The 20,547-nt window shown below is 33.6% G+C and overlaps 3 protein-coding genes across 5 annotated transcripts; all 3 read left to right on the top strand.

The window, feature by feature from the left end:
- The first annotated feature begins 3,572 nt into the window (after positions 1-3,572).
- LOC105963049 (putative methyltransferase PMT3) lies at positions 3,573-8,112 on the top strand. 3 transcript variants are annotated; one of them, XM_012987410.2, is made up of 8 exons: positions 3,573-3,819; positions 5,105-5,539; positions 5,638-5,802; positions 5,917-6,099; positions 6,204-6,798; positions 7,029-7,141; positions 7,231-7,451; positions 7,534-8,112. In XM_012987410.2, exons 2-8 carry the CDS (start codon positions 5,267-5,269, stop codon positions 7,844-7,846), a joined length of 1,863 nt encoding a protein of 620 aa, XP_012842864.2. In that variant the 5' UTR covers positions 3,573-3,819; positions 5,105-5,266; the 3' UTR covers positions 7,847-8,112. The 3 variants fall into 3 exon arrangements, with proteins under 3 accessions (XP_012842864.2, XP_012842865.2, XP_012842866.2); XM_012987411.2 differs by having other exon boundaries at positions 3,659-3,917; XM_012987412.2 differs by having other exon boundaries at positions 3,667-3,928.
- Positions 8,113-11,946: 3,834 nt separating this feature from the next.
- On the top strand, positions 11,947-18,099 carry LOC105963051 (AGC (cAMP-dependent, cGMP-dependent and protein kinase C) kinase family protein). The gene is made up of 14 exons (XM_012987414.2): positions 11,947-12,305; positions 12,939-13,308; positions 14,133-14,307; positions 14,760-14,843; positions 14,936-15,177; positions 15,275-15,494; positions 16,116-16,195; positions 16,296-16,380; positions 16,665-16,796; positions 16,885-16,998; positions 17,085-17,132; positions 17,437-17,521; positions 17,615-17,671; positions 17,762-18,099. The coding sequence occupies exons 2-14, from the start codon at positions 13,085-13,087 to the stop codon at positions 17,857-17,859; spliced, it is 1,644 nt and encodes a 547-aa protein (XP_012842868.2). The 5' UTR covers positions 11,947-12,305; positions 12,939-13,084; the 3' UTR covers positions 17,860-18,099.
- A 212-nt stretch (positions 18,100-18,311) lies between these two features.
- On the top strand, positions 18,312-20,194 carry LOC105963052 (Splicing factor 3B subunit 5/RDS3 complex subunit 10). Its single transcript, XM_012987415.2, has 4 exons — positions 18,312-18,397; positions 18,509-18,594; positions 18,723-18,846; positions 19,903-20,194. Exons 1-4 carry the CDS (start codon positions 18,392-18,394, stop codon positions 19,948-19,950), a joined length of 264 nt encoding a protein of 87 aa, XP_012842869.1. The 5' UTR covers positions 18,312-18,391; the 3' UTR covers positions 19,951-20,194.
- The last annotated feature ends 353 nt before the right edge of the window (positions 20,195-20,547 follow it).

Here is a 20,547-nt window from a genome sequence, read left to right on the forward strand (position 1 = left end):
TTTGCTCATAATCTGTTTTTAGGTGTTTGCAAAATCAACTTTTGCTTTTGCTTCTCTTAAAATAATCTGCTTTAAGCTATTTTTTAAAAGCACCCCTAACCCTGCTTTTTCAATTTTAATTCATTTTCCGAAATATTTGCAAACACCCCCAACTTTTAGAAATAAGCACTTAAAGCTAACTTAAATCACAATCACTAACTTCTGCTTTTAAATAATCATTTGCAAACACCACCATAATCTGTTTTTAGGTGTTTGCAAAATCAACTTTTGCTTTTGCTTCTCTTAAAATAATCTGCTTTAAGCTATTTTTTAAAAGCACCCATAACCCTGCTTTTTCAATTTTAATTCATTTTCCGAAATATTTGCAAACACCCCCAACTTTTAGAAATAAGCACTTAAAGCTAACTTAAATCACAATCACTAACTTCTGCTTTTAAATAATCATTTGCAAACACCACCTTAATAATTATCTAAAATATCCATGCATTAAAATTATTAGATGACAGAGAAAAAAATTGTCATAAATTCAATTTTATGATATTCTTACATTTGGCCTATCGTGCAATATAAAACTTACGATACACAAAAACTTGTTAACATTTTGAAAAAAAAAATCTTGAAAAAAGGGTTTAAGAGTTAAAATTATATAAAAAATTTACAAACCTTACAATTAGACTTAAGGAATTTGCTAAAAACCACTCATAATTGATGAAACTGCATATCTCCAATAATCGAATATTTAAGAACAATGCTAATGAACCCTAATAATAAATATGTTTTGCATCATTAATAATATAATAAACATGAAAGGTCAAATCATAATCTCTATGTATAAGCAGCTGTTACGCACTAATTTGATTCTCCCATTTATTTGATTGATTGCCTTATCACATTTTTCTGGTCTGCGGAGCGAATGATTAATATAGATAATAGTTCTCCAAATATTGTGTAATTATTTGTTAGTAGCTAAGTCTAATTAAATTGGTTTAATTCCACTTTGCACCCTTAAAACGTAATATTTTAGGACTTTGCATCCTTCAAAAAAAAATAATAGCGTTTCCCACCAGCCTTTGAACACGGTGAATCATTCAAAATGCACCACGGATTGAATATTTAAAAAAAAATAATGATATTTCGTCGTTTTTTTTTAATTTTATTTTTCGGGTGCAAAATAATAAATTAAATTGTTATTTACTTCAATCACCAACCTAATTTTGAACATACAAAGTGCGAAAAAAAAAACCAAGAATCACATTAAATTACCCAAAAAAAATATATTTTCTTACAAACAAAAAATAAATAAAATGTTCTCACTAAATTACTCGTTTGATGGATCTTTTACCTTCATTAGTGAAAATATTTAGTATAAATCAGTGGAAGAAAATATAATTTTGAAATAACATGATAATGAAATAGCTAACTGATTTTTAATTTTTTTCAAAGTACAATATTTTTTGTTGATAAAATGTTAAATCACCTTCACTAACTTTAAATATTCATTCGGGTTGCATTACGCATAATTCATTGTATTTCGCGGATAGAAAGTGCAGAAAAACCCATATTTGAGGGGTGCAAAGTAAAATTAAGCCAATTAAATTGACTAGTCTGTAAATATTCAGGGTTGGTTGTATTGCAAACGTGTCATACCTGACGTCATTACATCTATTTAGTTTCCTTGATTTCAGAGCTACTCACCTCTTTATAAAAACAACAAAAATAATTATAAATTTCATACATAAAAATAAAGATAATTTAATTTTCCCTACATAAACAGTACCATTATATTATATTAAAAGTTGAATTTCATGTATTTTCTAAGCTCTAAATGTAATATTTTACGAATTATTTTTAGTATAGGATTTATTTTAATAATAATATATTTCATCCCAGTTTGCTAATAGGCTGTCCTTTTCATAAACTTTTGCCCCTTCTCTCTACAAACAGTACTTACAAAAAATAACAAAAAACAATAAAAAAATAAAATAAAATAAAAATAGAAATGCCAAAAAAAAATAAATAAATGTAGGTTGTCTGTCTAAAAAAAAATGGGTACGAGAATCCCTCTGAAACCACTCATCAGCCCAGAAACTTACAGTTTGAGCTGACCAATCAGGATTGACATAAAGCCCCTTCTCGTGGGCCCCATTTTCTCTGCTACACCCCACGTGGGCTGTTCATTTAATGTCGGCCCATTTTCAACCCAGGAAGAAATACACCACTTAGTCCGAGTGATTCGCGGAGATCTTGCCACGTGGATGCATCCACGCCCTTTAATTTTGACGTTGTCTGAGTTGACGTGGACCATACACCCCATTGCCAAGTCTAATCTAGCTCAGTAGGGACTCTGTACTAGATACAATTTTTTTTTTTTCCCTTATTATTTCTTCACTAGTTTACTGGAAATAAAATAAAATAAAATAGAATAGAATTATAAAATAATAAAATATTGATATGTTAAGTTAAATTTTAGCCCTAATAATTCTATTAATTAATTGTCGGTCCAGAATAAATCATATTATTCATTTTCTTTTTGAAATGTTATTTATTAATGGACCTCCAAGAAAGCCCACTACAATTTTGTTTGATTTGTATTCTAAAAATTATTAACCCATCCATGCTATTTATTTAAATGATTTTGTAAATATTATACGAGATTCGAGCCTTACCGGCCCTGAAAATTGGGGCGAGGACATACCTATCACCACCCCCGTCGCCTATTTTTTGCCTTCTCCAGGTAATCCGAACCGTCATTAATATCTAATCGGTGGATAGCATGTTCGCACGTTTCCTTAGACTCTCCCCTTTTACCAACTGTGACTAGTCATTCGGGCAATACATGCTGGTGTCAGGACATTTTGTTGCACCGGTGTGGATGCGAGACGCGCTAGTCAGTGTCATTTAATGCACCTCTCCGACTTGTCAGGGTCATAACCGCCTTTAGTCAGAGCCATCGTGGCGATTCCCCTAAGACCATTTGTTTGCTCGGTCCGCGGCGGCTCCTCCCTTTCGCTCAGACACATCGACGAGTCGTGTTTGGCTTGGGCTGCTTTCTAGGCGGCACACCTTAGTGGGCCTTGGCGGCTTTCGTTCGTTGGGCCATATCTTTGAGTGGGTCTTGGCGGGCCTCGTCTACTCGTCCGCATTCCACTTCGGATCAATATGAATGTATTTATGTAGCATAAAAAAATGTAAGAAGACTTCTTTTTTTTTTTATTTCTTTCCTTTTAAATTGGTTTGACTAATGATACTATCTGGATTTATTAGTTTTGTCTGAGGCCCATTTAATAGGCTACAATTGAAGTTGGGCCCAAATATATTTGTAAAAGGCCTTTGTGAATGTCGGTATCAGTCCAGCTCAGATAAAAGCTCGCCGACACTATTTATTAATTAATTAATTAATTATATATATTCACAAGGTTAAAACCGTCTTTCTCGCTAAGAGCGCGTGACACCCACCATTACTTCATTTATTATCTTTCACAAAACCTTAATGATCAATACTGCCTACATTCAGCATCAATAATAATCGACGGTTAGTTATTGACAAGTAGAAGTATATTTGCGGTGAAAATGATTTAAATATTAAATATTATTATATTTAACTAAAATATTCTATTTGTTTTTTGTTAAATAATTAAATATTCGAAGTAATTAAAACACACACACACACAGTAAATTCTTCAGATATCACAGAAATTTCAGAACCGAGATCTAACCCCATTTATTCATCTCTCTCTCTCTACTCTCTCTCATCTCTCTCTCTATTGGCATGAAAAAGACGGCACCTTAGCTCTGTGCATCACTCACAAACTCAAGCCCGTATGAATCTCTTATTGCATCAATTTTTCGCATTGCATTTCCATTAATCATTCCATATAATCTGATAGAGATCTGTCCGGATCGATATTTTTTATTTAGTAAGCTTCTCGTACGTTTGATTTGCAGTGATTATTTATTTATTTATTTGTTTTTTTCTGATGGAAATTTAATTTTGTTTTGGTTTTCTCGATTGAAATGTTTTGCAATGTTGCTGTTGTGCTTCTGTTAATGCATTTGTGTGATGAATTTTGTATGTTTTGGGAAGCTTTGGTTTTGGAGATCTGCCTTCAGGGAGCTGTGATTTCGATCAATTAATTGAAGGGAATTAAATTTTGTTTCTGTTAAGCATTTTCTTATGTGTAGATTTGATTTTTTATGGTTATAATCTAGGGAAAGAGTTGTAAATGGTGAATTATGCTATTTGAGAAAGGAATCTATGTGTTATCCAACTTCTATCGAACAGTATGTAATAAGTCGTACCCATAATTACCAATAACTTGCTATTAATTTGGCTGATTAGTGAAATTAAGCAATTACGTGCCTAAGATGTTGTTAGATAATATTATCGACTAGATTACAATGTTCTCGATCTAAAGTTTACTCCAAAAACTCTTTATTTCTGCAAAAATATTGGAGCTAATTGTAAATCTTGCTTGCAGTTTGATTACCCCTGTAATTTTATTCTTGATTAACAGTCTACCGGACCTTCGAATATCATAGTTCTAATAATTACAACTAGACTTGGAAAACAATGGGTAGGTAGGTGATAATATAGCAGCAGATTTTTTCTCGGTAGAAATTATTGTTATTCGTAGATTGTCATTAAAAGAATATCCGGAAGTTCAAAGCGAATTTCCTCCCATGTATGTGATTGTGTTGAATATCTCACTTCTCTTTACTTCTGAACGCAGTTTAAGTTTAATTTTCCTCACTAAATTTTATCCAAAAAAAATAAATATTTTCAGTTATTTTAATTATACAGTTTCTTGATGTGGCGAAATCTGTCAGATTAGTGTTGCTTAAGGAAACGACATTGCTTCAGATGTCTTTGGAACAGTATCCAGTAGCTGGAACTTGGGATGTACTTTACTTAATCTATTACACGTTTAATAAACATATCTGACAGAATTAACATAAGAGATCATCTTTTTAGTGAATAATGTTGTATTCTAGGCATCTTTACTGATGGGAGTTCTTTGGTTTATTTTATGGTTTTTTGTAAACCTAGTTCTAATAAATGGGATTTATCGTGGAGTTCTTCATGAAGTTTCCGTTGATGTTGCAGATAATTTCACAGTCCAGTATTATTAAATTGTAAAGAGTGCGATTTCACAGTCATTCAAATTCCAAAGTCTCAATAATGAGATCATCTTTTCATTCATAAGGTCCAAACTTTGAGGTAGTTGAAGAAGCTGAAGATTTCTCGAGTATTATTGAATTTATATAAATGACGAGGGGACGAGCAGATGGAGCACAAAAGAAGAGACTGTTGACTTCTCTTTGTATTGTGACTGTATTTCTTGTTTTTCTGTATGTCTATTTTGGCTCCAAGAATTCTGGAGAGTCTGCTTTAGAGTATGGCAGCCGTTCTTTGAGAAAACTAGGTGGTTCTTATTTGGCCGGGGAAGAAGATTCCGATATTGGCGGTAAACAGGATGAATCTTCAGTCAAGCTTGCCCTAGATGAGGGTGAGGATGGTATCACTCCAAAGAGCTTCCCTGTAAGTATTTCCACTACTTACAAACGTTTCTGTGTACTGTTCTCTTGTTATTTTACTTGATGATTATTTTTAAAATCTGATTCCGTTTTATTCTTAAGGTATGTGACGATCGCCACTCAGAGCTGATTCCCTGTCTGGACAGAAATCTTATTTATCAGATGAGATTGAAGTTGGATCTATCTGTGATGGAGCATTATGAAAGACACTGCCCACCACCTGAAAGGCGGTTCAACTGTTTGATTCCTCCTCCTCCTGGATACAAGGTGGGTGCTTTGAGTTGTAATTTATGCAATTTTTTTAAAGTGAAAATTGTGATGAATGTTCTTTTGATTTGTGTGCTTTTTTATTTATTTATTTCTTATTTGTTGGAATCACAGATCCCAATCAAGTGGCCGAAAAGTAGAGATGAAAGTTGGAAGGCAAACATCCCTCACACTCACCTAGCACATGAGAAGTCTGACCAGAACTGGATGGTTGTCAGAGGAGATAAAATTCATTTTCCTGGAGGAGGCACCCATTTTCACTACGGAGCAGATAAATACATTGCTTCAATTGCAAATGTAGGTTTTATCATTTCATAATCAACCCGAGTAGAGTAACTGATTAGTTCATCTAGCTTAAGAAAACTTTAAGTTCTGTTTCTGATTCTGCTTTCATTTGGCAGATGCTTAACTTTCCAAATGATATCTTAAACAACGAAGGAAGATTGCGCACTGTTTTCGACGTTGGCTGCGGTGTGGCAAGTTTTGGTGGTTACCTTCTTTCGTCCGATATCATTGCAATGTCGCTAGCACCAAACGACGTGCACCAGAATCAGATCCAATTTGCTCTAGAGAGAGGAATCCCTGCATATCTTGGTGTTCTTGGTACAAAGAGGCTTCCATATCCAAGCAGATCTTTCGAACTTGCTCACTGTTCTCGTTGTAGAATCGACTGGCTGCAAAGGGATGGAATCCTTCTTCTTGAGTTGGACAGGCTGCTTAGACCTGGAGGCTACTTTGCCTATTCATCACCAGAAGCTTATGCTCAAGACGAAGAGGATTTGAGAATATGGAAGGAGATGAGTGCTCTTGTGGAACGTATGTGTTGGAGAATTGCTGCGAAGAAAAATCAAACTGTTATTTGGCAAAAGCCTTTAACGAACGACTGTTATTTGGAAAGAGAACCTGGTACACAACCACCTCTCTGTCGATCTGATGATGATCCTGATGCAGTTTGGGGTGTTTTAATGGAGACGTGCATTACACCTTATTCCGAGCGTAAGTGACTTACTATGTTTTAGCTACGCTCATAGAAACATATTATTACCTTATTGCTAGTTCATTGCTAGGATGTATATATCTTGTAGCTTAAAAAAGTTTTGGCATATAAATCGATGGGTAATTCTTATTACTTCCAAAAATTGCATTTCATGCATACTCTATAACAATGTTGCATTTGGAACATTCTTCAGATACGACTTCCTAATTTATTTATTTCTCATAATCAGATGATCACAAAACAAGAGGCAGTGGGCTCGCACCATGGCCTGCCCGATTAACTACTCCACCCCCACGCCTTGCTGATTTTGGCTATTCGAACGAAATGTTTGAAAAAGACATGGTAAATTGACAATACGTGTTGCCATATAATCTTATCTTGTGCTATCTTATCTTATGCATATGAAACTCTGTGCTAATGGTTGCAAACAGGAACTTTGGAGTCGAAGAGTCGACAATTATTGGAGTCTATTGAGCCCGAAAATCTCGTCTGACACTATAAGAAACGTGATGGATATGAAGGCACATTTGGGTTCATTTGCAGCTGCCTTGAAAGACAAGGATGTATGGGTAATGAACGTTGTACCTGAAGACGGACCGAAAACACTCAAGATTGTTTACGATCGAGGATTGATCGGCTCCGTTCACAGCTGGTATTTCAATTAATTATTATTTTTGTATAATTTTCCGACATAATATTTTATTTGCAAATATTTAAGTGTGAAATTAATACAGGTGTGAGGCATACTCCACATACCCTAGAACCTACGATTTGCTCCACGCATGGACTGTGTTTTCCGACATTGAGAAGAAAGGTTGCAGTGGTGAAGATCTTCTGCTCGAAATGGATCGAATTCTCAGGCCGACTGGCTTTGCTATTATTCGAGATAGACAATCCGTTATCGAGTTTGTGAAGAAGCATCTGGCTGCTTTGCACTGGGAAGCGATCACAGCCGTTGATTCGAATTCGGAAGATGGAGATGAAGCGGTGCTTGTTATCCAGAAGAAGCTCTGGTTGACAAGTGAAAGCTTCAGAGGTACTGACTAGATTGTTAATCCTTTTTTTTATTTGTTTCAGCTATTCTTGGGATCTAAGAAGCATATCCCAAGAGTTTTTTGTTTATTTTATTTATTTAATGTTTTTTTATTCTCTATTTTTCTGTTTTCTTTTAGTAATTTTTTTATTGGCTAAGTAGACAAAGCCCTCTATTTTATAGGCTATTCTTGATATATTGTAAAAGTTTATTGTTGGGAATTGCTGCTGCCACTCTAAAAATGCTTAATAATTCTGAATTACATATTTTTCTGCTGATATATTTCACCTTTTTGTCCTTTTATTTTTGGTAAATTTTTATTTTGACCCCAAAGATTTAAACTTTTATGAAATAATTAAAGTTTCTACCCGATTTTGCTTTAAAAATGCCGAAAGAAAATCGCAAGTGTTGGAGTTTTGGGCCATGATGCTTTGATTAATTGTGCTATGAGGCTTAATTACAATTATAACATGAGTTACACAATTAAATAAAGCCCAATACATGGAAAACCCATCGAAGATGACTATAAATACTCGACTCCATTGGACCATTATTCATTTGAGGTAAATATTTTTCTTAACAATTTAGTGAACTTTCTACTATACGAAGAATATCCCTGCTAACTTGATTGTCGGGTCAATCCCGACGAATCACCTAGTGTTTGCCTTAGTTTTGTCGATTGTAGTGAAGAATTCTATGCTGCACGGCGACTGTCGCTTGACATTGAGATTGTAACCCCACATTCACCTTGAACATAATTTGTAAGTACGCTTAAGCAGCAATCAAATAAATTCTTTTTTGGCCACAATTATAATAATATTATTCAAGGGTAAATTACAATCACCCCCTGAGGTATGGTCAATTTACAAAAAAATTCCTCTTGTTTGGATAATTACATCTACCTCAGCTATGATTTTTTCTTACATCTCCACCCTTATGGTGTCAAATTCAACATAATCATCTAGATTTCGTGAAATGTGCTCCAATTTGTACTCGTTTTGTGTTAAAATACAGTTTCTGATGCACCAAATCAGATATATACAAGCTTAAAAACACATATTACGATCATCTTGCTTTATTGGAATTCGAATATGATAAAACGGGTACAAAAGTGATAATAATCAATATAATCTCGAAAATTCCACGAAATTTGAAACCGCAAGGGTGGACGTGTAAAAAGATTTATAGTTGAGGGATGATTGTAATTATCTAAACAAGAGGGATGTGGATAGGGTTTTTTTTTTATAATTTGACCGTAATATAAATTTACCCTATTATTCAATTTGAGAACCTTCCTAGCTAAATGCGTATAATAGACAAACGGTTGAAACTTACACATGCAAGTTTATAGCCATGGACCCCTTCTTCCCACGTGCTAATCAATTAAGTAGACTTAAACATTCTTTTTTTTCTATATATTTTTTATTTATTTATTTTTACATAAAAAAATTTCTCATGTTCAAATGCTGCAATTAAGGAAGCACTAAAGATTATTGTAATAATAATTATAATGCCACTTGTTATAAATTAGAAAGTACACTTGTTCGTATGCAATATTGTCCTAAGGCCATGCATCATTTATTTTATAATTGTTATACTAAGGGCATCTCCAATGGAGTCTCTAAACTCCATTTGGCTGCATAATATAGAAATTGTGCATCAAAATCCAACACCAACAAGAAAATTTAAGGGGCTCTAAATTTTCAGATTTTTGCAAAATATGCAAACTTGGTTCTAAATTTAGGTACTGGTTTGGAGACTCTGATTTTATGGGACCCATCTTCAAACAAAACAAAATTTCTTGAATTTAAATTTTGAATTTAATTTTTTTTAAATTAAAATTAAAATTTGAATGATTTGCAAATATGACCGTTGGTTTTCAACGGTAAGAAAAAATATTGAAAAAAGCATAAATACCTCTAATTGTTCTTCAACTTCTTCATCTTCTTCATCTTCTTCATCACTTCTAAATATTCTGATTGTGAGTTTTTTTTCTTTTTTTTTTTCTCTCTTCAATACTTGTAGAAATTGGAAATTTGGTTGAGTTTATGGCTCAGAGAATGGAGAAATTAGAAGTAGGGGGTTGGGTTTTACTTGAATTCTTGAAATAATTAGGAGCAAATTTTTTTTTTCTTTCTCTCTGTTACGGTGCGTGAACAGAGTGAAAATTGGGGAAGAAGAGGCGAGGGGTTAGGTTTAGAAAAGAGAAAAGAAAAAAAAAAGAAAAAAAAAAGAAAAAAAAAAGGAAAATACGCGTATTGGAGGTCAAAGGCGGTTTACATAGTGGAGATTTATAAATCTCTTAATTGTTAAGCATTTAATTAGTATTTAATTAGTATTTAATTAGTTATTCAAAACTATTTAATTAGTCTTTTTTTAGTAATTAGTTTATTTTGTATTTAGGTTTAATAAATTTAATTCTTTTATATTTAGTTTAATCACTTACTATTTAATTATGAAGATGTGAATAAGATGATTAGATAAAAATTTAACGGTCGAGATCAATTGAAATCATATTCAATGGTTGTAGTTCAATATTTCAGATAATTTCATAATTTTTCATGGAGGAGATGTGAATAAGATAATTAGATAATAATTTAATGGACGTGATCAATTGAAATAATATTCAACGGTTCTAGTTCAATATTTCATATCTTTTCAGAAATTTTCATTTTTTGGATCAAAATGTGTATTAAAAATATTTAAGATTGTTCAAATAAAATTTAACTGTCTACAATCTCGTATATGAATAAAATTTGAGCCATAAACAAATTACTACATAAAATAATCCGTAACATGATTTAGAGACTCGAAATTATAGAGCCCTCCCATTGTGGAATTTTGTTTTTTAGAGACCCCAAAATTTTACCGGGTCTCTATTTGGGTCTCCAAAACAAAATTTGGAGACCCAATTTGAAGACTCTATTGGAGATGCCCTAACTTCTCCTCCACTACATCACATTAAAAAATGAAATTAGATATAATTTTAATAATTATAATAACAATTATGAATATTATTTAATAGAAAATAAATAAAGTTTGGAGCACATGGAGTGCAACTGGGATCCATATGCTGGAAAATCAAATGGGAACATGCTATATATAACATCTGGTCCCCTATAAATTGTTCTTAACTCCATATGATTAAATTTATTAAAAAAAATCCAATAATATGTGAAGTTATTGTAATTATAAGGTGGTGTTTGTAAAAACTTATTCGAATTCAGAAGTTAGTGATTGTAATTTAAGTTTGTTTCAACTTACAAGTGTTTATTTGTAGAAGTTGGTGGTGTTTGCAAATACACTGGAAAATCAACTTAAATTGAAAAGGCATGACAATATGTGCTTTTAAAATTACAGCTTATAAAAACTTATTTCAAGAGTAGTAAGAATAAAAGTTAATTATACAAACACCTTAAAACAGATTATAAGCTCAAAAAAAATTCATAATCTATTTTTAAAAACTTTTGCAAAAGCTAATTATTGAAAGTTCATTAGCTAGTGCAATCTAGTTGAATGATATCAAAAGCTAGTCTCCCTCGAATGCCTTTTACTTTCATTTGCTTGTCCATAAAGTTCCATTGATGGTCCCAATTATGCCCTTGATTATGGTGAACCCCTACAATACATAATTGACCATTGTTGTGGGCCAAATTGGAACCAAATTTTATCATTTTTATTCTTTTTTATTTTTTTCAATTACTTTATAAGTGATATGTGAATCCAAGTTTTCATATTTATATACATTTAAAACTAAGAGTTTTAGTTAGACATCAAGGGGGAAATATTGAAGAAAACATTCCTGACGAAGCAATAGGGGAGTGAACAAGTCGAGCTCGAGCTCGAACTCTAGCTAAGCTCATTTTAATTAATTTATTTATTATTAAAAATTATTTATATTATAATTAAAAAAATATACAATAAGCAATGAAATGGAGTTATAAAAAGAAGCATCGTGAGCCGACTCGTGAATTCATCAACAACTAAGAAAATGCTCGATCTCGACTCGTCAAAAATTAGATAACGTATATTATTTTTCTCTACATTATCGAGTTACGAGTCGAATCGACTCGTTTACGATCCTTAAGTGTAACCACAATTCATTACAACAACTACAATTAATGCACTAAACAACCAATAGAAAAAAGAAAAAGAAAAAGAAAAAAAGGAAATAAAGTTTTTAATTTGACAAAGATTTCCAATTGCCAAAAAAAGAGAAACTAAAAAGGAAAAAGAAAACCCCCCTCTCTCTCTCTCTCTCTCTCTCTCTCTCACACACACACACTTTCTCTCTCTACCATTACAGACAGTCTTGTTCTTCAACTAACTTTCTCTCTCTAAAAATTTGGGTCAAAATTCAGTCTCGTTTTCTATACCTCGCTTTTACTCCGCGGTTCAGATATTGCACAGTAGATTTTCACTCGTTAATCTTCAGTTTTTCTGGATGCGAGAACCGGCGACGCAGCTCTGAAGGTGAAACTTTGACTTTTTCTTTTGCTGCTTTTCGATTTGGGGGAATTTTTTATTTTTTATTTTGCTTCGATCGGTTTTTTAGGTCAGTTGTGCTGCAGGAAATTTACTTTGCTATAAATGTTACTTAATTTTGTATCTGAACAAGTACTTGTATTTCCCCTTTTGGTGGTATGCAGAGTGATGGGAATTGTTGTTGCATTTTGTCCTTTGAGTACTTTTGGTTTCTACATGTTCTTCGTTTGATTTGACCTTCTGTCGTTTGATTTGAGCGATTAGTGTAATCAATCATGTGTTCCTCTTTGAATTTTGGCTATGATTTAGTAACATGTTGTGGATTTGTTAATTCTATTTTCATATTCAAAATTTGGATTTAAGTTTAGAAGGTTGATTAGCAATGTTTGTGTAGTTAATCGAGAAATAATTGTGGCAGAGCAGAAACTTTAAAGTGATCGCAGTAACTGAAAATGGAAACATAATCATTTACCGTCAGATGATCAGATTATGGAAGCTTCGATTGAATTATTCTACTGTTACCAACCAAAGAGGATTTTCTTGACTTATGAAAGAAGATTTCCGACATCTCTTTGATTTACTGCGTTTGATTTGTTTCTTTATCCATCATTGACGATGTAGGTTCTTTCAAATGTCCGGATGATTTGATTGTGTAACTGATGTACCCAAAGCTTAATGTTGAAGGAGGAAAATTATTTACGACACCTATCTGTAGTAGTAGCACTGTTGTTCGTGTCTGACTTTTGACAAGCAAAAGAGTGAGGTAGATGGAAACCGCTAAGCGTTGGTTTGGAAAATTTCAAGCAAAAGAGAAGCCTAGGACTTCAAGCAACAAGAATGAATCTAGGACTAATGGAAAAGAAGGTTCCAAGACACCATTGAATGAGGAAACCCCCTCAAATGCAACTCAGCAGAAGGTAGCTGCTGCCAAGCAGTATATAGAAAATCATTACAAGGAACAAATGAAGAGCTTGCAGGAAAGGAGGGAGCGGTATGACTTCTTTTCCCTTTTCCATTTTGTTACGACGATTTTTTGCTGGATAATGTGCTTGAGTGGTTTTTTTTTTTTTTTGTTTTCTTTCCAATTTTTCAGTTTCAAATTGCTTAATGATTTTATGTTGTTTCTTCCAAATCGATGTTATGAATGATAATTTCATCTTCAGTTTTTTGGTTTCTTACTTGCCAATGTAAAATTAAGATTTAGGAAGTCTACAGATTTGGCACCATGTATATTTACTGAAAGAGGTTATCTCCTTTTTACCCTTGACTGTTCTTTTTTTGTTGGCAACAAAAATACCGAAATTAACCTTCCAAACTATTGTGTTCTTTTGCATGACTTATGTGTACAATGACTATTCACAAAGCAGATCTTCTAACCATCCTTAACTTTGGTGTAGATAAAGACTTATAGTCATCTGTGCATCTCAATGTTCCATCAGAATTTTGGCATTTTTACCTTTTTTGAGTACACTTTCTTTCAGATATATTTGCTCTTTTGCTGGTTAACATGAACAATAAACTCTAATAAGAAACACGCCCACAAACAGAAAACCATGCTTCATCTCTTGTACATCAGAGAAGTGCTTTTCAGAGTAATATCCCTCTGAGACTAATCAGAGTTCTGAATTGCACTAAGATTTGTGTATTATGCTAAAAAAAACATTGTTTTAGTGCTCCAACTTGTTAACCTTTATGCATAAAATTTTGAATATATTGGGATTTGGAGGTGCTCCAACCTCGGGTAAAATGTAAATATATCTAATAGAAGCACAGTCCAAAAGTACCTTAAGCGGCAAATATTTCGTTTCCTTGTAGGCGTGATATGCTTGAGAAGAAACTAGCGGATGCAGAGGTCACTGAGGAAGAGCAAAGTAACCTGTTGAAGTACCTAGAGAAAAAAGAAACAGAGTATATGCGCCTTCAGAGGCATAAAATGGGTGCTGATGATTTTGAGCCATTAACCATGATTGGAAAGGGTGCATTTGGGGAGGTTCTCTCTCTAACTCCTCCGACTTTATATAAGTCTTATGTTTATACTATAATGCCAAAGTGGATACTAGATTTCCAAGATATATTCAGTTGGTTAGCTCATGTATATGTGCATCCATTCCTTCAAAAGAACGTCCAGTTTCTAGAGTTATGCGCGAACTGAATATTGCCGTTTAGTGAACTCTACATAGGTAGTTAAATCATAATGCAGGGTGGAGCACTCCTTATACTGACCTTCTTAGTCACGCTTCCCTTTCCATCAGCCGAGCCGACAAAAAGAAAATCTCTTAGTTGGATTTTTATCTAGTTTGCGTAGACTGATATTTAGTTCACTTGTTCTTCTAGAGAGATAAACTTGTAGGAAATACTAGCTTATGATGCTGATTGCCATTATTTCTAGTTAAGATTTTTTTCTTTTTTGCATTTATCAACTTCCACTTTTGCCCACTGCAGGTCAGGATCTGTAAGGAGAAGTCAACTGGCCATGTTTATGCCATGAAAAAGCTTAAGAAGTCTGAAATGCTACGAAGAGGCCAGGTATAAATAAATTTACCATTTCAACAGAAGTCTAATTATGTGGAGTTTCTCTGTTGTGCTTATTCCTTATTATCCTCATTCCATTTATCTAGGTTGAGCATGTAAAAGCAGAAAGGAATCTACTAGCGGAAGTTGACAGCAATTGCATTGTTAAGCTTTATTGTTCTTTCCAAGATGAAGAGTATCTTTATCTAATAATGGAATATCTTCCCGGTGGAGATATGATGACTTTACTGATGCGTAAAGATACATTAACGGAAGATGAAGGCAGGTTCTATGTAGGGGAAACTGTTCTTGCTATTGAATCTATCCACAAACACAGTTATGTTCATAGGTATGTTCGAATGGTTCGATCAGAATGCCCTAGATTCTTGTCTTGGTATTTTTAGATTTGTATCTGATTTTATTTTTCTTTTGGGAATATTTTTCAGGGACATCAAGCCTGATAACTTGCTTCTTGATAGAAATGGACACATGAAGTTATCTGATTTTGGATTATGCAAACCGTTGGATTGCAGTAATATTCAAGAAAAGGATTTTTCTGTAGGAAATAACTACAGTGGGGCTCTTCAAAGGGATGGGCGCCCAGCAGTACCGAAACGCACTCAACAGGAGCAACTGCAACACTGGCAGCGGAATAGGAGGATGCTTGTAAGTTTCATACCCACCATGCATAAACTCATTCCCATCCCTAAATACCTCAAAACATCTCCCAGAATGAATTTTCCTTTTGCGAAACCCTTCTTCGTCTTTACATCTCAGTGCACATTTTTATATTCTATTTATTTCTCAGTATAAATACATTCTCAACCATTAACTTCCATTAGTTTATGAAAAGAGGTATGCAGTAATTTTTCAGTTTTTCTTTCTCCGAACATTCACCTATACCACCACCTTCAAGATACATTCTCCAATAGGCTATGCTGATATTTCAAATTCAATCATATTTTCAATTATATTCCTAACATTGAAAAACATTTAATCGTTCTCAGAATGTATTCTCAAAACACCCAAAAAATTTAACATAGTCAAGCATTAGCGTCACTTTTCCTGTTTTTTGAAATTGTCATCCTCTTCCTAGAATCTCATTTCTGGATCTTGACAAGGAAAAAGGGGATCAATGTTTGGTCCATTTTTATGTCTTGGATCCATAGTTTCACTGAATTACCGGTATAATCGTATAAGAGATGCCATCCTCTTTTAGAAGAATGTTTTCTGTTGCAACGCCAGCACATAATTTTATGTTGAAAGTCCTCTATATTTTTATTATAGGCATATTCAACTGTTGGTACACCTGATTATATTGCTCCAGAAGTTCTGCTCAAGAAAGGATATGGGATGGAATGCGATTGGTACGTGTTACATCAATATTTTACTTTCCATCTGAAATTAGGATATAGTTATTCGTCTGATTTGAGACTGTCGTCTGGACTGTGGGTATATATGCCTTAGGTGGTCTCTGGGGGCAATTATGTATGAGATGCTTGTGGGGTATCCACCATTCTATTCTGACGATCCCATGACTACATGCAGAAAGGTGATAATGAATTCCTTACTACATTCCTTTTCGCATTGAAATGCAGTTACTGTTGGTTTTCTATTTAATATGTTAGTGTTGAATACCATATGCCAAATACATGTTTTATTATTAAGGTAAACGCCAAATAAAGTTGGATATAAGAAGAAAAAAAATTCGTGTTGCGGAAAAGACTTGGACTAGCTTCCCTTGTATTAGACTTCTCTTCACAGATGACCTTTTTACCCTGTCTCGACTTTATTGTCGTTTTGATGTTTACAGTTTGCTCTTTTGCTTTGGTGCAGATAGTGAACTGGAGAACGCATTTGAAATTTCCGGAAGAGGCAAAACTATCAGTAGAAGCCAAGGATCTTATTTGTAAACTCTTGTGTAATGTAGAGCAAAGGCTCGGCACAAGGGGTGCCGACGAAATTAAGGTGCTTTGCACTGATTTAATTTAGAATTTTCAAAATGCTGTACTGTTCTAGTAAACTGTCAACTTAGATGTTTCAACCATCTTTCCAGGCTCACCCGTGGTTCAGAGGTGTAGATTGGAATAGATTATATCAAATGAAAGCTGCATTTATTCCAGAAGTTAATGATGAAATGGATACTCAAAACTTTGAAAAGTTTGAAGAGGTTTTCTCCGTTTCCAGTTTACGCATATCTCTTGCGTTCTTAACTTTTCATTTCTTTTCCTCATTTTCTTGTTTTTTTTTTCGCAGACCGACAGTCAAGCCACATCAGCAACGAAATCAGGGCCTTGGAGGAAGGTGGGTACATGTTGCTATGAACATTTTGTGCTACCAAATAATTTATATAAACTGAAATCTTGATTGTTCGTTGAAAATCTTGGTTTTAACGACTGAAAGAGTCATAACGTTTGAGTAAAGACGGTTGTTCGTTAATTAGGAGAACTTGATTTTTTATTTTTTTTTGCTTTCTGTAATTGGATGCTGAGCGAGGTACCGATTGTAATTGTCACATGTGAAGCTTTTATTACGATCTTAATTCTTGAGTAAACTCATGAGGGTGTATTACAATCACATCTAATCCTTATTTCTTTCATGCCAGCAGATGATTCCATCGAAGGATGCGAATTTCGTGGGTTACACCTATAAGAACTTTGAAATTGTTAAAGATCACGAAGTCCCAGGAATAGGTATGTATACATATCGTATTTGTTTTTTCCTACCCATTTTCGGAAAATTACAAATTACTTGCTGTTCTAAATATGGTCTCTTTCTACTACCAGCTGAACTGAAGAAGAAGAGCAACAAACCGAAGAGACCTACTGTCAAGTCCCTCTTTAGTACGACTCGTTTCTCCCCCTCTACTAATATAGAGAGTTTTGTATATAATGCTCGTTTTCTTACATCTTTCGAACTTTAACATGTGACAGATGAGGAATCGAATTCGGCATCCACTCAATATGGACAAGGAAGTTTCCTTAATCTGTTACCGCCCAAATTAGATACCTCAAAATCACACGAATACTGAAGCTCAACCGTTATGTTTAATAGCTTCCGACAACTGTTGTAAAGCGTACAACCGGGTTTTTTTTTTCGGTATCGTTGTAAATATCTTAATTTTTTGTATCCTTGTCATAGTTGATGTCTGTAATTTTTTTTTTCAGTTGTCAAGCTGTAGAAGTTATTGATTTGTTGTTGTTCATATGATCAATTTAGACAAAAGACAAAGAAAAAGATTAATTTTGAGAAATTGATGTATTGTTTGACAGATTTTCCTTTGTCAATTTCATGTTTTGATATTATAATTTGTCATACTTAATTGTGTTTTAAAAATAAATTATTGAGAGAAAATAATATTAAAAATAAAAAGCAAATAGCATCTAAATGGGAATTTCTGGAAGAAAATAAAAGAAAAACGGAAAATAAGGATTGCTCTTCTTGATAAGTCGCTATTAAGGAAACACGCTTTTTTTTTTTTTTTTTTTTTCTATTTTGTATAATTTCTTTCCACACGCGTATAAGTTCATTCTCTCTCCTCTACCATTCATCGAAAATTCAACATGCAGGTAATTTAAAATTAAAAACCCCAATCAGAAACCCTAATTTTCACTTTCTCTTTTGTATATTTTCTCGTTGATCTTCATCGTGTTTGTCTGCCATTGTTGATTATGATGTAGGCGAGTGACAGGTTTAATATAAACTCCCAGCTTGAGCATCTGCAGGCCAAATATGTCGGCACAGGGCACGCCGACTTGACTCGATTGTAAGTACTTCTACTCAATTTTTGAAAAAAAATAAAAAAATAAAACCATGTTTGTAATAGAATTTTAGGGTTGATTATTTGTTGATTTTCTGTTTTTTCTTGTGAAATTTTTGTTTTTTTGGTTACAGTGAATGGGCTGTGAATATCCACCGAGATAGCTACGCGTCGTATGTCGGGCATTATCCGATGTTGGCCTACTTTGCCGTTGCGGAAAATGAATCCATTGGGAGAGAGCGCTACAATTTCATGCAGGTTTTTTACTTTATCCCTTTTTGTGTACTGTATGTTTTTTTTCTTTATTTTTTAATTTTTAGTTTTTAATTTTTAATTTTAGGCACTTTATTTGGTGTTCGTGATTTTAATTGTTATTCTTGTCCTTTGGTACTTGAATTGCATGTGTATTGTATGGGGCTGTAAATTTGTTTTGTGAAAAGTTCTGATTTACATTGTTTGTTTTGATGACCGAACACATCGAATCATAAGAGATATTCTATGTCAAACAATTTAATCAGAACTCTTCACAAGCTTCTGCAACGTTTTTGGATAAGTAGTTCGTACGACATTACATATGCTTGGGTCAGTGCAAGGATCTTTTGATTAACATGAGTGCGGTTTTATTCACATAAGCGTTTTAAAGTTTGCGCGAACTGACACGGGAAAAGAAAATGGCTAGACTGGATGCCTGTTGTAAACTTCTCACCGACTATAAGTTTATAAAATAATATTTTACAGCTAGAGCAATGGATATAATTTTCTTATGATGACGGTTGTACGTCAAATTTGTCTATTTGACTGCCCGAGTCTTATTATATATTTAGGTGAAACGAAATATAAGTTGAGATGCTGTTAGGACAAACTGGGATTTTTACTCTATATAATGGTAAAACCAAAAACACATCATAGTTTCTAGGTTGATTTTGAAGCTTCCTTTGCATCATATTCTGTATTTTGACTTCTTCTGGTTCACGTCCTCCCAAAGTGCATTATCAAATTATAGTTAATGACTTTATCGACATCCCCACGGAATTTGCAATATTTTTGTGAAAAATATCTTATGTTTGACTAGTTTCACTTGATTATCAACCATATGAGGTATTCACATTTTTCGATGCGAAAGCATTTCTTGTCGAAAGAACATGATACTTCAATCAAGAGATTTATGCCAGCTTAATGCGTCGAAATTGCGTTCGTCATTTTCTATGGATCTGAATAATAAAAAAAACTGCTGCTCTGTGTACTTATCTTGTTGCTAGGGTTTACGAGATCCATTTTATGCTAATGTTTCATTGTGTTTTGATGTATATACAGAAAATGCTTTTGCCGTGTGGTCTTCCTCCTGAGAGAGAAGAGGAATGAAGTGACTTGTGAGATTATGGATTGGAGGCTATAAACGGCACTCATTCGGAAATTGTCTCCTAAGCAATGATTTTGCTTCTAATTGTTGTTGATCTTCATCCTACTGTAAAGATTTGATGCTTGTGTTTGAACTGTTTAAACATGCAATCGTTTAGTGTTTGTATTAACGTTGTTTCGTAGTACCTATAATTGTGATGTTGCGTCTTGTTACCTATGATGTGAACATAAACAATTTATTTCGAAATTTGCTTCCTTTCGGCGGATTAGTTTTAGATATAATTTCACAATATGATTTTAGCAGTGTAGAACGTTCCCTTTGAATTATAATTTAAAATACAGATAAATATTTATTTTCCTCAAATCATAATCTATTCATTAGTCATGTAATAACATAATATTTTGTAACATAATATTTGGTTTATTTGATGCTATATACAAAGTGAAATGTATTGGGTGATTATTTCGGGTTTCGGGTTTGATCTGCATATAATTGCACACACACATGCGTATGTGTGTTTACTGGGAAGCTATTTCACCACATCAATGATTAAAAATCACTCGGTGTATTTCACCGATGTAGCATCTCAATTTACGTGA

Source organism: Erythranthe guttata, chromosome 14 (genome assembly GCF_056151865.1).
Source record: "Erythranthe guttata isolate IM_541 chromosome 14, IM_541, whole genome shotgun sequence".
Taxonomy (NCBI): Eukaryota; Viridiplantae; Streptophyta; class Magnoliopsida; order Lamiales; family Phrymaceae; genus Erythranthe; species Erythranthe guttata.